This window comes from Typopeltis vanoorti, chromosome 3 (assembly GCF_054136105.1).
Source record: "Typopeltis vanoorti isolate ZY-2024b chromosome 3, IOZ_Tvanoo_1.0, whole genome shotgun sequence".
Lineage (NCBI taxonomy): Eukaryota > Metazoa > Arthropoda > Arachnida > Uropygi > Thelyphonidae > Typopeltis > Typopeltis vanoorti.
In genome coordinates, this window is record NC_143551.1 from 321,070 (window position 1) to 338,009 (window position 16,940).

Sequence of the window (16,940 nt, forward strand, 5' to 3'; positions counted from 1 at the left end):
ACTCTTTTCATGCCCATCCTCTCTATTTGGTGATGCATTTCTTCATCCTTAGCAAGCATTCCACCAGGTCTGTAACAATAGCCCACTATGCAATTGATCTTGTTAGATTCCACCTCACACCAGATAGCTTCAAATTCACTACCATATGAAATACTGTTACTAGTACTACAATCATAGTTCTCAACGCTAACTGGGTTTAAGTCATCCAATATCATTTGTAGCAGGACACGTCCACTCCTCTCCTATTTTGTCCTGTCTATCCTTCCTAAAATTAGTGTACCCTTTACACTCAATACCAGCTAGTATGTCTGATTCTGATAGCTAGGTCCCACTGATGCCTACAATCTGAGGTCCCAACATATTGACCAAGGCAACAAACTCTGCCCCTTTATGTTGAAAAATGACAATTACAAGGATTAGTCTATGTCTCCTGAACACAAATCTATTTTCCTAAAACATTTCTATATGCCTCTGGTTTCTCACACTGCTGTTTAGATCAACAATGACCAGATTACAGTTTTCTTTATAATGAGTGCTTTCTCCAATGTCTCAAAAAATTCCTTCTCTTTTTCCTCGGAACTGTCTCTGGCACAGATTACATTTATACTGTTCACTTTCCATTTTAATATTTATAACTACATGAAACTGCCTACCACTAGAAGTTTATCTTCATGTTTAGTGTTGAATGCTATCTCTACTCTTGCTTTGCATGATCACTACTCCTCAAACCTAACACCTTATATGTATTATTCAGCAGCATCTCACCTGTTTTAGTATTTATCTTAATAATACCAATTATGTCCGTGTGGTACTTCTCTAGTTCTTCTGCCAGTTCAACTTCTTTTTCCACTGATACTTCTTATATTGTGGTACCTATCTTGAATGCTGCTGATGTCGAGTTTGAACTGTTCCTGTAACTAACTTTTCACTAATTGTCATCTACTCCTGATGAAAACAGCAGGCCTTATTTAACTGTTAGCCCACTGCAGTACTAATATATAATGGGTTTACAATTGTGGTGAGATTTCAATTAAAAAAATATATATTTATATTTTTAATTTACAAGTAATAATACAGTTGGCTTTATAACAAATGATAACAAACCAACCCAGTATAACAAATTAACAAAAGGCCCCCATTCCATAGGCACAATGGAATTCTAAAGGAATTTACTACAGCAAACCATCCATTTGCCTTTTTTTATATAAGGCACTGATAAGCCCATGCCTGAATTATTGTGTACAGATTTGGTCTCCTAGGTTCCAAGGGGATAAATAATGAAGCTATGGAAAGCGTGCAAAGGAGAGTTACAAAGATTATATCCAGATTATAGGATTTAGATTATGAGGACGGATTGTGAGTATGTGGCTGGTTGTTAGGAGAAAGAGAGGTTTTATGAACGAGATCTATAAACTTTTGAATGGATGTTATAGGATATTGTCTGATGAAATTTTTTGTTATATGAATGGTGGAGAGAGAGAACGAACACGGGGTCATCCATGGAAGTTAAAGTTGTTTGCAGTCAAGAAAGGGATAAGAGCTAAGTTTCTCTCTCTCTCTCACAGAGCAGTGAGTGGAATAGTTTGCCTTCAGGAGTAGTGAATGCATCTAGTGTGAATGAATTTAAGGGAAAGCATGACAGCTGGTTTGGGTGATTTATATTCTTGATTTGGGTGATTTATAGCCTCCCTCATTGAGTCCTCAACTCTCTGGAGGTCTCAGATGATAACACCATTCCTGTGGTTCTTATAATGAGAGTCAATTGTAATAAGTACTGCTGGAGCTGAGGATTTTCTCAGGAATTACATTATGTTGACAACTATCATGTCTCAGAGAAGGGAAGGTACAGTGCTAATCAACCCAAAACTACAGTAACTACTATATAACTATGGAAAACAAAAACAAATTGATGTACCATGTTGCAAAATATAAATACAGAATCTGATGAATGACATTTATCTATTTTATTTAATTATGGGAAATCCACGAGAGGTTTTTCAATTAATAGTGTTCTCAGTACTATGATTGAGCAGAAAGTTGAGAAGAAAGAAGAAACTAGACTTGAAGATTGTTGATTATTTACTCTTTAGGAAAAAAAAGAAAAGAAAAGAAAAAGTATTCCAAAGGAAAACAGTCCTTCAGATTTGTCCCTTTGCAATCCTAATCTTCATTTGTTTTACAGTCCAAATCACATGTCAACTGTTCTATATTTTCTGGATCAATTCCATCCACTTGTATCTTTTGTTTCATGTTCTTCTCACCAAATACCATTGTCTTTGTTTTTTCCAAGTTCACAACAACAAGTCCAAATCTCTTCCTTTCCTCATTTAACAGTTTAAATGTTTTTTGTAGTTCTCTTTCATCTTCTTCAATAATAACAATGTCATCTGCAAATCACCGACTGTTAATTCTCATCCCATGTATTGCTATTCCTTTTGCATCTTCCTTCATTTTATCCATTGCTTTTTCTAAATGTGCAATAAAAATGCTTGGTGATATTAGTTTCCCCCCCCCCCCCCGTCTAGTACGTCTGATGGTTTTAAACCATTTCCCTAAATCATAACCTATTCTAACTGCTGCCACTGCATTCTTATAAACATCTTTTAATTTTGCACATGAGGAAGGCTTTTATGCCATTACTAAACTTGATTGGTCTTGTGTAGCTAGTCTTGAGGTGAGAGATCAAGGTAGTGGCACAGTGATTAAACTTGGAGTTGATGGTAGCTCCTGGTTTTTCAGCTGAATATAGTGGTGAGTCATGTCCTGGAGAATCATTCCTTTTACGTTTTCTTTTTGAATAGTTTTAAAAAGACCAAAATCTGTGGTATCACTTGATGTTGCAGCCATTTTTGCTTCTTCATCTGCAGTTTCATTCCCCTTCATACCCACATGGGTTGGAATCCACTGAAAAATTATTTCAGAATCCTTATGTAGTTTGTTTTCGTTTTTTTGATATGTCTCTACGTATTTCTTGGTGACTAGTAATTATTAGCTTGAAGGGCTGCTAGGGAATCTGTGAAAAATATAAATTCCTTTGTTTTGTTTATCCAAATGCTGCAGTGGTATGTTAATGGCTATTCATTCTGCATGGTATGAGTTGCATCCTGTACTGTTGGTTGTTTTTAGTTCAATATTTTGAGAGCCATAGGTGACTATGCCACTCCCAAAACTGCCTTTGGATTTTTTTGGAGTCATCTGTGTAGATCTTTATTAAATCAGGTCCATATCTCATTATTTTTGATAGAGCTAATGATCTCAAAATTTCAGGGTTTTCTTTTTTTTTTTTCTCATGTTTCCCTATTTCAAAATTAATAACTATATTTTTCCTGTCTTGATTTGCAGGAAATGCTGGATAATTTACTATTTTATTTTCATGGAGAAATCATAGAGAATAAAATTCTCCATGATTTTATGCGTTCGATTTTTTCTTTATTCTGTTTGTTGGTTGCCACTTTTTAAAAAGTCCTATGATGTGCAAGGTTGGCTCTTTTTTTCTCAAATTTAGTAAAATTTTCTTACCACCTAATATTCAAAGGAACAAGGTTGGATTCAAATTCTGCTATTTTTCCAGGAGTTGTATTCCTTAATCTACATATGATTCTAGCTGCATTTTTCTGAATTTTTGTAAGCTTGTCTAAACTGGTCTGTGATATCCCGATGGGCAAAGCATGTTCTATTACAGGTCGGATAATAGTGTATATGACTTTTAAGGTTTTAGCATAAGTTCCCCATTCTCTAATGTCTCTACTCTCTATTTACTCATCATGGAGACAAATTTTAGTAATCATGGAAACAACAGATGTTTTGATTTTAGTTATCTTTAGCAAACCTTGCATCAATGAAAGATGTACTAAATGAGAAAGAGGAGTGCAAAATACAATCAACAAAATGGGTTTGGATTTGCAGTGAAGCTGGGATCATTGCTATACAGAAGAAAGAATAGGCAAAAGAAGACAGTTTTATAGTATCCTAGAACAAGTTCGACAAAATAAAAGAGGACCTGAAAACCAAATCACAACAAGCGAACACCAAACTGGACAGAATTGTCCAGACTCTCCCGGGACAGACAGAAGTGGAAAGAGTTCATTTGGCCTCATCATCAACACTTAAAAATCTCTCTTCCACATAGATGATGGAAGAGAGAAGAAGAACAAGTTACAAAGGTTGAAGATAAAGATTTAATGATCAACATCCTGCATAATGTGAAGCCAGAAAGATATAAATCCAGTGATGAAAGTCAGAATACAGTCATATCATTGATGATTAGTGAACTGGCTTGTGCCAAACTCAATCAACTGCACTGAGATACCAAAATGCAACCACCTGAGTTGTTCTAAACTTTTCCATGGCATTTTTCAAGTGTTGAGAAATGTTAAGCAAAAAAATTCTCTGTTGGTCAACCATGACAAATCCATATTGCCAATTATTTATTAGTTGTATCAATGAAATGGTTTTAGGGTAACATAGAAGTCAAGTGTTTTGCATAGAACTGAAGCAAAAGCAATTGTACAGTAAATACTGGTCAACTTTCTAAAGACGAGGTTACATTACAGCGTAATTTCAATAAGTTTGATGATGATGAGGCCATTATATTAAATCTGATGACACTATTGAACAAGCCCAAAACAGATTTCGATATTTCTATCAGCAGCAGCAGAAATAACCGCGAAGTGTATTGTTGTAGAAGGGGCTTTTTTTTTTCTTTTTTTTAAGGATGCTAAACTTCAAATCCTGCAAATCTTCCTATTTTCTATACAATCACTTAAAGCTGAATAGCTTTTGAACAAACTATGAATACATGTTAACTCAGTGAATACTGACATGTAGAATTAAGAATAAACACCAACTTTTTTTTTTTAGTTATCTGTGCAATTAAATAGCAATAAGTTGAAAAACATAAATTCATAAAAATTCAATACTAAAAAACAATAATGTTAGTCAATAATTAAATTTTGGAAATTATCAAGGTCATTTTATACAATTAAATACTCACGTATCTAAAATTTCATATGGGAGACAAAGAATTTCTTTAGGAATGGATTTCCCAGTCAAGAAAAGTGCCACCTCCTGACTAAAATTATTGCAGTTATGGTGAAACAGATCATAAGATCCATGCCTGTTATAAAAAGATAATGTACAAAACATACTTGAAGAATTTAAATTATTATTAAATTATTATAAAATTATAATTAAATTGTTTTAGCAATCTGCTCATATTTCATAACAATGTTATAGCCAAGTTTGATAAAGGGAATGGATACACTATGATAATGTTAGATTTTTCTAAGGCATTTGATAGGAAAGGTTGTTGTATAAACTGGAGAATATGAGATTGGAATATAATCTCTTGACTTGAATCAGGGGATGGTTGACAGTCAGATATCAAAAAGCCATATACAGTGGATGTGAATCTGCCAGATTTAAGGTGACCAGTGGTGTACTGCAGGATTCAGCCCTTGGGCCATTATTGTTCAATCTATACATTGACATCAGGCAGGGCGTAACATCAGGTGTGCAATTGTTTGCAGATGATGCAAAGATAGGCAGGGCAATCAGGTATGCTACTGATATTCAGCATTTATGAAATGATTTGAATAGGCTCGACATTTGGGCAAACGAAAATGGCTGTCAGATTAATGTTAGCGAGTGTAAAAGAACACTTTGACGTAATTAGAGTTTCAGCAGCATATTATATTAGAAAGGTTATGCTACAAGAAACTGAGGAGACAAGGGATCTCAGTGTATTGATGGAGAGGTATTTGAAGTTCAAAGGTCACATAGCAAATACAGCTGAGACGATAATTGTGATGTTGAATTGAATCCTGACATGCAAGGATAAGAAAGTTATTTTGCCTCTTTATAAGGCTTTGATAAGACCATACTTGGATTACTGGGCATAGATTTAGTCTTCCAGTTTCAAGGGGATAAAGAAGCTGTGGAAAAGAAGCAAAGATGAGTTGCAAAGATTATGTCTGGATTATGGGATTGGAATTTAGATTATGAGGACAGATTGCGAGTATGTGGATTGCAGACTCGGGTTTTTTTTTTTTTTTCCTCTGAATTAATCATGTAAAAAACCCCTTAGTAATTTCTATGTATGAATCACATCACCTCTTTTCTGCCTATCACCCAGTTTCTGTAACCCACAAATCTTCAACTTATTCTCATAATGTTCATTACATAAACCTGCTACCATCGTGATCATTTGCTTCTGGATCTCTCCACCTCCTCCTCATCACCAAGAAACTCTGGCACCCAGATCTGCACGCAGTAGTCAAGATGGGGTTGTATCAAGGCTCCATACAGAGAAAGTGTAAAATGTAATAATTTTATTTATTTTTTATATATATATATATTCGCATTGTTAAATGCACCCTTGTAAAGTTCTTTGTCTATCTATCCAATTGTCTTTGACTTTAACCTCCTTATTACAATCAGCCGTCTTACTTTCCAACTGCGACCATACATATATGCTTATAGTATGCCTCATTTCTCACACTCTATAGTCCAGCAAATTTATTTGTTTATCGACTGCGCCAGTTAGACTATATATTGAGAATGAGAGTATAAGATGTTATTTCTTGTGTAGAGGCTTAAGTGCTGTGAGGACATTATGTTGGAGGTTTAATGGATTTTTTTTTTACAACACTCAGAAAGAATTAAATTAGAATTTAATTCTTTCTGAGTGTTGTAAAAAATTAGTTGTTGTAAAAAATTAGGCCATAGTTGTGTTTAACGATCGTCGTTAAACACAACTATGGCCATTCAGGCTTGGCTGACCATGTTTTGGACACCACCCACAGAGTATCATTGAAGAAAACCACCATGCTCCACCACAGCAAATTCAAGAAAGAGAGACTCTTCTTAGAAGCAGCAGCAGCTCTCAGAAACCAACCAAATCTTAACAAATACGGTTGCATTAAGCTTCCGAAGATTTGGGAAACACTCATCACCAGAGGTCCCACCTTACATTCCAGGCCACCTACTACCGCCCTTAGAGGGCGCTCCACCTAGAATGGACTTTAGTGTCACCCACGTGGTTGGGCTTAGTATTGTAAGTTTTTGTGTGCATGTTACATTAATTGTTTTTGTAATCCCCGTAGATGTCCTAGTGACTAGGACGAAATATAGGAGTATTAAATTCTAATTTAATTCTCTCTGAGTGTTGTAAAAAAATCCATTAAACCTCCAACATAAAGATGTTATTTCAAAGACAATACAGGTATGTGAAATTATATTCGGAATCCCCACTTTAATTTTCCTTTAGTCAGTCATGGCAATTAAATAAAAATCGCACATATTACTTGCACACAGGTTCGAATTTTTTTGGAGATAGTGCACTGCCACTTCACAGTTCAGTATGTTGTTTACAAACCATTTATTAAAACCCAAAGAATATTTACAATATACACATTAAATAGATACATAGGACAAGAATAAGTCCTATGATAACTCTGAGTTATCATAGGACTTAAACATAACATTATGCGATCCCGAGACACACACTGGCTAAGCCTAACATACTAATTTCTATACAATATCTCACAGGCACATTACACAATAGATTCATGCATCCATTACACATAGTTCTGGAATACAATTACAAATTTCCTTTTCACAAACAGTCCTATTAATCAAATGTTCCACAGGAATCTTCCTATCTTTTTTCACTCACTGTGTTGCTCCTTTCCTTCCTACCATCTTGACACAATATCACCACGATCCACATATACGGTAGCTGAAGCTGCTTCTTCCTTTCCTGACCACAAACAGCCGAGATTTTCAGATATGGAAATACCTTCAGGATTCTGAGGACAGAACAACGAAGCTTCTCTTTCTTTTCCCGACCAAGGATGGCAGTGATCAAGCAAGAGTAAGCATTGAGAACCTGGGATAATTTTGCTTACTGACTAGGTGCTTTATATATGCTTAGGCTTTCTTTGTTTTCACATGCTTCTCAAACTTGTCACGTTCTTACCCTCGGGTGTGTTGATGTCATCTTCATGTGCTTTTTCAAATTCTTTGTCCTTGGTACATGATGACTTTTTGTAGCGATGACATCATTCTTTGCAAGAGTGTGACCTTTCTCTTATGGTAATCTTTGTTCTTTACTAATCTTAACATAAATTTGCTGACTCATGTGCCACATTATAATAACAAAGGAAATTCCATTTTGCTGAACACAATAGCTTACAAAGAATAATATTTCATTGAACATTTTACTTTTTTTTTTTTTTGTACATTTCCTGGATAAAAACCATTGTAAAATCGAACTTTATAAGTTATGGAATTACTTATCATGAGAGATTTTACAGAACAATAACCTGCTTGTGTCTGGTCATCAAAATAATCTTCAGTAACCAAGTAATCTGATGAGCTGCTTTAGCCAATTTTGCTATGTGCCCCCCTTAAACTTTAACTCCCTATTCACTAGAGACATTCCCAAGTCTCTAGCTTCAATTTCCTGGAGAAAATTCCTTCACTAGAAACTCATAATTCACATAACCATACGACCACGGAGTGGTAGATCATTCCTAATTTATTCTTTGGGAATATACTTCAATTTTCTCTTCTAGTGTATTTACCTCTCAAGAGACATGATTATTCCTAAAAATAAACTGCAACAGATTCAAAAGATTTATCACATTGGGCCTCACCTCACCAGCAACATTTCTGGTTCTATAATGATACAATACACCACTAGAAGAAAGACAATAATGCCAACATGGTTAGCCAAGTCATTAGCATATCCATCGCCAACCAATGGGCTACAGGTTAAAATCCCACTATGGGCATGAATGTTTGTGATTGTCCTTAAGTGAGAGATAAATTTCATTGCTTCCTGGTAGACAATTGTTCCACTTATGAAACATGAAATGGCTTGAAAATTTTCCATGTTTGGTCGCTAGAGTGGGTTTGTGGACAATGTAAATAAAAAAATAAAAACATATGTAATTAATTAAAAAACTATAAAAAATCTTAGCTCACCCATGGTGCTAATATACTGTAGGTTAAACCAGACAGGAACATATTAAAAAAGGTTAAATTCTAATCAATAATTAAAAAACGTTTCCTAGGCATTTTTTTTTAACCTAGTTACTGAGTCATTTTTTTTTTATTTTAAATCTGACACAGGGAATAAGACTTTCCTCCTAGACAGTGGAGTTTTTAACCTCTGCCTTATATTATGCCTTATTTCTCATGCTCTATAGTCTTGACAGAACTTATGCTATTTAACATAATATATGTTAGGGTTTAAGATCACAAGATGGCTACTGCTGTCTCCTGTACCATAACTCAATGCTTTCAAAATCACTAGGAAGCAACTTGCCAAAAGGTGTCACACCTTATTATTAAATTAGTCCTGATTATATTTCAGGTGCAAACTTTGTTTACTTACACTTGGATAAAGGATTAAACCAAGTATATAATTTCTTGGTATCTTTAATTTATAGTATAACCAAGTGCAAAAACTTCCAACATCTATCTCTAATCCAGAGTATTTTAATAATAAGGTGCATTAGTTCAACCTTAGTATCACCTTTGGGTCTGGCTCCCACTGACGAGACCTCAATAAAGCTAGAAACTGATCTGGGTAGTGAACCTTTTCATAATGCATAGCCCATAAGAATATGTGCTTTGCATTATGGGATACTAAGACAAGTGATGTAAAGTCATTAGCTTATATCTATATATGAGTTGGATAAAGGATTAAACCAAGTATATAATTTCTTGGTATCTTTAATTTATTCTATATGGAGCATTTTGATTTCAACACAGCCGCAAAGAAACTAACAGTATGGCTGCACTTCGTTGATGATGTGTTCGTTGTTTGGCCTCATGGTCTAGACATATTAGATACAATTTTGGTTTTCTTATTCTGTGACACACAGAATTCAGACAAGAGGATACAGGTCTGGGTAGTGAACCTTTCCATAATGCACAGCATTATACATACCCATAAGAATATGTGCTTTGCATTATGGGATACTAAGACAAGTGATGTGAAGTCATTAGCTTATATCTATATATGAGTTGGATAAAGGATTAAACCAAGTATATAATTTCTTGGTATCTTTAATTTATTCTATACAGAGCATTTTGAAAGCTTTCAACACAGCCACAAAGAAACTAACAGTATGGCTGCACTTTGCTGATGATGTGTTCGTTGTTCTTATTAGATACTTTATCTTATCTTTGTATTCTGTGACACACACAGAATTCAGAAAAGAGGATACATGCAGGTAACTCATGTCTGTATACAAATCGGAAACAAAGGAGAAGATTTTGTTGACTTGTCAATACCTCATAGGACCTCAGAGTGTAGGCATTAGTCAGACCTGGCTATCAGAAGCAGACATACTGATATCCAGAATAATGGTTGCAGTAACTTTTAGGAAGGATACATGGGATAAGAGGGAGTGTGCCTTGACTTGAATCCAGTTAGCATTGAGATCTATGACCATAATACTAGAAACAGTTTGTCATGTGGTAGTTAGTTTAAAGCTATCTAGTGTGAGGTGGAGTCTACCAAGACCAAATACATAGTGGGGCGTTCTTACAGACTAAGTGGATCGTTGCTAGTGAGGAAGAAATGCATCACCAAATAAAAATGGGTGAGGAAAAAAAGTAATTATAATAAGGGACTTTATTATTATTGCATGGGCACTACAAGGAGTATTAAAACTCATTGCGAGAGATCCAAACTATCCAGACAATATTATCTGAACACTGATTGGCAGCAGTAAAATCTCGAGAAAAGAATGAAACTTAATTTATTGAGCTGTTGTGAGACAACTTCTTCAAGCAGCATGTGACAGAAGGAACTCAAAAAGTATTAGATCTGATTATTATAGCATCAGAGGGGAGGGTCAATTAAACACTTAACTATTCTGCCTCAGGTCGGAGAAATTATCGTGTGGTGGTACTCACTTGGAAAGCTGCCAAGTTTATGAATGTTCCATTCAGAAAAGGTTACATGCTGAACTACAAAGCAGGAAGCAGAGAGAGATGCTAAATACATTGTTCTTATTACAAATTTTGAAGTAAGGCAAAGAACTGATTCTTTTGCCGACCTAACTAAGATTCGGAAAAAAAAACTTAAGTGGCATGGTCATGTTAGCAGATTGAATGGTCTACCAACGCAAGGTCTGGAAAGACTTATTCCAGAACTCAAAAACGAGGCAGATGTAGAATAAACTGGATAGACAATATAAAAAATTAGAAAGGTGCTTGACTTGCAGAGTTCATAGCAAAGTCTCAATAAAGGACCGAGTAGAAGATTTCTATAAGGAACATTTCCTCATATCTACTCTACGGTCCTTTGTGAACTACCAGATGAAAAAGAAGAAGAGGTAGTATTCTGGGCTCTATACCATGGTATCAGTTGCTAGATTGGAATAATAATGACAGTGAATGGGAAATGTTCAAAAAATACTAAAATGATGCAATATCAGAATGTCCTTGCAGTTTGAAGAATAAGCATGATCAGAGTGAAATGGATGTGTAATCTTATAATTTCTTATTAAACAAGAGACTCATAAGTAAAAGATGTTGAAGGAATACCAAGTGCATAAGGATGATGTCATAACTGATATCATCCTCAGCAGAAATTAACAGGTATTTGCCATTATAATTAGCTTTGCTTGCTCTTTTCTCCAAATTTTTCCAAAATATTTTTGTACGTCTGATAATTATTTCCTACTCTACTATACAGATCCCCAACAATGAACAACTTTTCCTTTCTCATTGTGTCAGTTGCATTCTCTAAAGTCCCAAAAAATTCCTCCACTTCTACCTTAGTAGAGGAGGACTTATTTGTGCCTCTGGGACCATAGGCACAAATAAGTCTCTCATTGTCCAGTTCCTCATTCTGATATTTACGCATATCATTCTACTTGATATTGCCTGCCATTCAAGAAGATTAGCCTCACATTTAATGTTGAATACTATATCTACTCCTTGTGTTTCCTGACTGTTATTGCCTGAACATAACATTTTGTATTCATTACTTAGAAAGATGTCACCAGTTTCCATCACCCCTATTATGTCGATCTGGTACTTATCCAATTCCTCAGCTAGCTCCATTTCTTTGCCATTCAGGCCTCTTATGTTGACAGTACTGATCTTTAACTCTGGTGATGTTGAGTAAGGGTGTGTTTCAGGATTTGTTCCAGTAGTTAACTTTTTGCCATTCACCTTGGTTCCTTGGCAAAAACAACGGAGACCTTGTTTAATTGGGTGACACCTCAGCTGGCATGAAATTCTGTTATGTTGTACCATCATTTTATTTGTGGTTAGACAAGAAATTATATTTTCGTGGAAAGGCTTAGACGTTGGTTATGCATTTTTTACAAAATAATTTAAGGAAATTACAACATCAACTAGGATATACATTAAAATACCTTTTAATATACTTCGATATTTCGGCAACGTCATGTTGCCATTTGCAAGAAACTTAAGAACAAGACACGTGCACGCAGACACAACAAACAGAAAGTGAGGAAGAAGCAGGAAGCTATTATTTCTCCTAAAGTCCTGATTGTGCCCCCTAGCGGGCAATGTTGGTATTCTTAGGCAATTGGGCTGGGGGTCTTCTGATGTAGGATTCCCAAATTTGAGGCAGTCTCATGCAGTCAAATTTGTTTAGGTTTGGACTGTTTCTTAGGGCTGAAGCTGATTCCATGAAAAGCCTTTCATATTTGTATTTATTACGGCGTATTATCATGGCTTTCTTCCACCGTATTCTATGGCAGGTATCCAGCGCATGGTCAGCAAGACCAGAGTGGCTGTATTGGTGAAACAGGATGTAGTCCTTGTGTTCTGAAATTCTGATATTTGCAGTCCTGCCTGTTTGACCAAAGTAGGACAGCTTACAGCTGCAAGGGACCTGGTATACAACAGGTAGGTCTAGTGGGAGAGGTCGGTCTTTAGTAGAGCAGATAAGGGATGCCAATTTTTTTATATGGTCTGTAACAAGAAGTCATGTTTTTTTTAGGATTTTTGTAATTTTTTCCGAGGTGCCTCGGATATAGGGAATGGCGATGGATTTAGAGTAATCCTTGTTGTGAGGGGGGTAGTGGGATTGTTGATGAATTTATCTGCCTGTATGGGTGGGTTTTCTATAGACTGAGAAAACCAATGTTCCATCAGGCTGGCGGGTGACTAGTGTGTCTAGGAAAGGAAGGCAGGTGTTTTTTATTTCTTCAGGGGTGAATTTGATTCTGGGGTGTTGGTTGTTTAAGTGTGTTAGGAAGGTGAGAAGTGCATCGGAGCCATGTGGCCAAATAGCAAACACATCATCGACATAGCAAAGCCAAATGGTGGGTTTTTGTGGGGCAGAGTTTATGGCTTTCTCTTCAAAAGTCTGCATATAAAAGTTGGCCAAGGGTGGGGAGAGTGGAGAACCCATGGCTGTCCCCTCTGTTTGTTTGTAGAATTTTCCTTGCCAAACAAAATGGCCTGAGTTCATTGTGAACTGAAATAGGGCTGTGATATCAGGAGGAAATTTAGCTTGGATTAGCTCTAAAGAGTCTTTGAGACATTTGTGAATAAGGAGGAGACATCAAAACTGACCATTATGTCAGTGTGTTTGAGTGCAAGGTTTTCTATGCTGGCTTTGAAGCGGGCTGAGTTTTTTTTTTTTATGTGTGAAGGTGTGTTGCCAGTATAGTGTGAGAGAGCTTTGGCCAAATGTTTAACTAGTTTGTATGTGGGGGAATCAATGCCATCCACTATGGGACGTAATGGCACATTTTCTTTATCTATTTTTGGAAGTCCATAAATACGGGGGGTATGGAGTTAAGTGGTTTTAACTTGTTAGTGATTTCCATGGGCCAAGAAGTGACCTTCTTAAGTAGCCTGTGGAGTTTTCTAATTTGTGAGTTGGTGGGATTGTACTTGATAAAGAGGTAAGTAGCCTGATCTAACAATACAGCTTTCAGCTTACCTGTGTAATCCTTTTGGTTAAGAAATACTGTGGTGTTCCCTTTATCAGCTTCGGTGATTATTATTTTCTTGTTTTTTTTTAATTCTAGTAGAGGTTTAATTTCCTTATTGGACATGTTGGCTTTTGGTGGTTTAGCTTTGGTCAGAACACAAGCCACATCCAGTCTAATTTCATTGGCGATTTGGTTTGGAAGTTGTCATATCCTGCATTCAATTCATATCATAATATCGTCAGGGTATTCTTCTGGGCGCAATGGTGAAGTTGTGGCCACGTGCAAGGGCGTCGGTGCTTCAGGTTTCACACTAAATGACGAAAGGTTGACTACCATTTGGGTAGGAAGTTGTGGTTTCAAGATTGAGTTTTTTTTAAATTTTCAAATTTTTGGATGTGTTGATCTGTTACTTTTTTAAATTCTTTCTCCGCTGCAGTGCATGAGATGTCGTATAAAAGAGACCAAATTTCGTGGCTTAAGGTGCTTGAAAGGTCATCTTCGAGTGCCTGGATAGCTAAGTTAGCATCATTCAGTAAACGGCGAGTCGTGCCAATTTGTTCCCTGAGTAAGGCTTGGCTGGTCTGGTTATAAATACGAAGAGCCTTTTGCGAAGAGAAACAGTGCTTGAATTTCACACAGTTATGAATTACCTGGTTATCCCGGCAGCGTTTTAGGAAGGTGAGATGATTCAGTTGTCTTGATAGCTTTAACTTCATTTTACCGTAATGGCGTGCTTTACGTGCGATATCATCTCCGTGGATTATCGTAATTCTCGTGGAAAGGCTTAGACGTTGCTTATGAATTTTCTACTAAATAATTTAAGGAAATTACAACGTCAACTAGGATATACAATAAAATAAATTTTAATATACTTCAATATTTCGGTAACGTCACGTTGCCATTTTCGAGAAACTTGAGAACAAAATGTGCACGCAGGCACAACAAACAGGCACAACAAAATTCAAACACTGTTTCTCTTCGCAAAACGCACTTCGTATTTATAACCATGCCAGCCAAGCCTTACTCAGGGAACAAATTGCCGCGACTCTGTTTCCTAAATGATACTAAGTTAGCTATCCAGGCACTCGAAGATGACCTTTCAAGCACCTTAAGCCATGAAATTTCATCTCTTTTATACGACATCTCGTGCACTGCAGCGGAGAAAGAATGTAAAAAAGTACAAGATCAGCACGTCAAAAAATTTGAAAATCTAAAAAAGATCCCAAAACCACAACTTCCTACCCAAACGGTAGTCAACCTTTCATCATTTAGTGTGAAACCTGAAGCATTCAACGCCCTCGCACGTGACCACAACTTCGCCGCACCCAGAAGAATACCCTTAAGATATTATGATACGAATTGAATGTGGGATACGATCAAGGAAAAGGAGTCGCCATAGTATTCAACACTAAATAAGAGGCTAATCTTCTTGAATGGCAGGCAGTTTCAAGTACAGTGATGTGGGCAAATATCAGAATGGGGAAATGGACAATGAGGAATATTTGTGCCTATGGGCACACAGAAGGCTCTACTAAGGTAGCAGTGGAGGAATTTTTTGAGGCTCTAGAGAAAGCTACTACTGACACAATGAAAAAGGAAAAGTTGGTACTTGTTGGGAATCTAAATAGCAGAGTAGGAAATGATTGTCAGACATACAAAAATATTTTGGGAAAATTTGGAGAAAAGGGCAAACCTAATAATAATGGCAAATAGCTGTTGGATTTCTGCTCAGGACATGGACTGGTTATTACTAATACCAGGTTCCCACATAAAATTGTGCCAAATTCACATCAAGAGAAGAGGCAAGGAATAAGAAAAGTCTCATTGACTATGTGCAGCCTGCAAGAGGATTTGAATAAGCTAGATAGATGGGCAAATGAATGGGGGTTTCAGTTTAATGCAGCAAAATGTAAGGTCTTGAGATTGGGAAAAATCAATGGGATGCTGCATATGCTATGGGAGGAGTTATACTGGAGGAAGTAGGGGAGACAAGAGATCTGGGGTTGATGATTGATAGAAACCTGAAGTTTAGGGGACATATTGCAAAGATGGTGAAGGTAACACAGAGGATTGCTGCAATTATGAGAAGGACACTGACCTGTACAGATCAGAGGGTTATCATCATTCCATTGTATGATCAGACCACACTTGGACTATTGTTCTCAGATTTGGTCCCCAGGATTTGAAGGGGATAAATTAACTCTGGAAAGGATACAAAGACAGATGACAAAGATGGTTTCAGGACTGTACAAGGATAGTTGAGGATCGGCTCAGGGAATGTGGACTGCATAGTTTGGTGGATAGAAGGAGAGGTGATATGATTGAGGCTTTTAAACTGTTGAGAAGCGATTACAGGGTTGACACTGGGGAGTTATTTCGCTTGATTGAACAGCGGGAAGGAGTGATGACAAGAGGCCATCACTGGAAGTTACGAAAGGAAACTGTGAGCAAGAGGGTGAGGAGTGGTTTCTTTGCGTGAAAGGTGGCTGAAACATGGAATGCATTGCCTGATGGAGTGAGGAGAGCGAGAACGGTCAATGAGTTTCAGGATGGTATGATAGACTTTGTGTTTCTTAGGAAGGACCTCCCGCGATGAGTCTTTTGACTCCATGGAGGCCTGAATAATAATTAAAAAATAATAATGTTATTGTTAATATAGTGATGTTTTCCCCTGGTGCAGGATACAAGAGTGTACAGAGGATTTGAAATTGGAAGTAATCACTATTTAGTCTTGAATAGGATAAACTGAATTTCATGTTGAAAAAAATGACATGCAAGAAAGTTTTAAAGGGAATAAAAGTTCAGCAGCTATCAGATGTGAACTGTAGATGAAAATACACAAAGATTATTTAAGAAAAAATGAAAGAGTTTGACAACAAGAACAAAACCTTGAAGATTCAGTGGCAAACCTTGAAGAAAACCCTGATTGATTCAGTCAGAGAGGCATGTGGTGAGGTTGTCTGCAAGGATAGAAAAATCAGAACTCCATGGTGGACACAG

General features: G+C 36.6%; 1 protein-coding gene across 1 annotated transcript in view; it reads right to left on the bottom strand.

Moving 5' to 3' along the window:
• Positions 1 to 16,940, bottom strand: part of LOC150107855 (uncharacterized) — a 271,308-nt gene that overhangs the window by 177,090 nt on the left and 77,278 nt on the right. Inside the window, exon 4 of the mRNA XM_090415381.1 lies at positions 4,994 to 5,116. Coding sequence (XP_090271507.1) covers positions 4,994 to 5,116 — 123 coding nt within the window. The remainder of the gene's footprint in view (positions 1 to 4,993; positions 5,117 to 16,940) is intronic.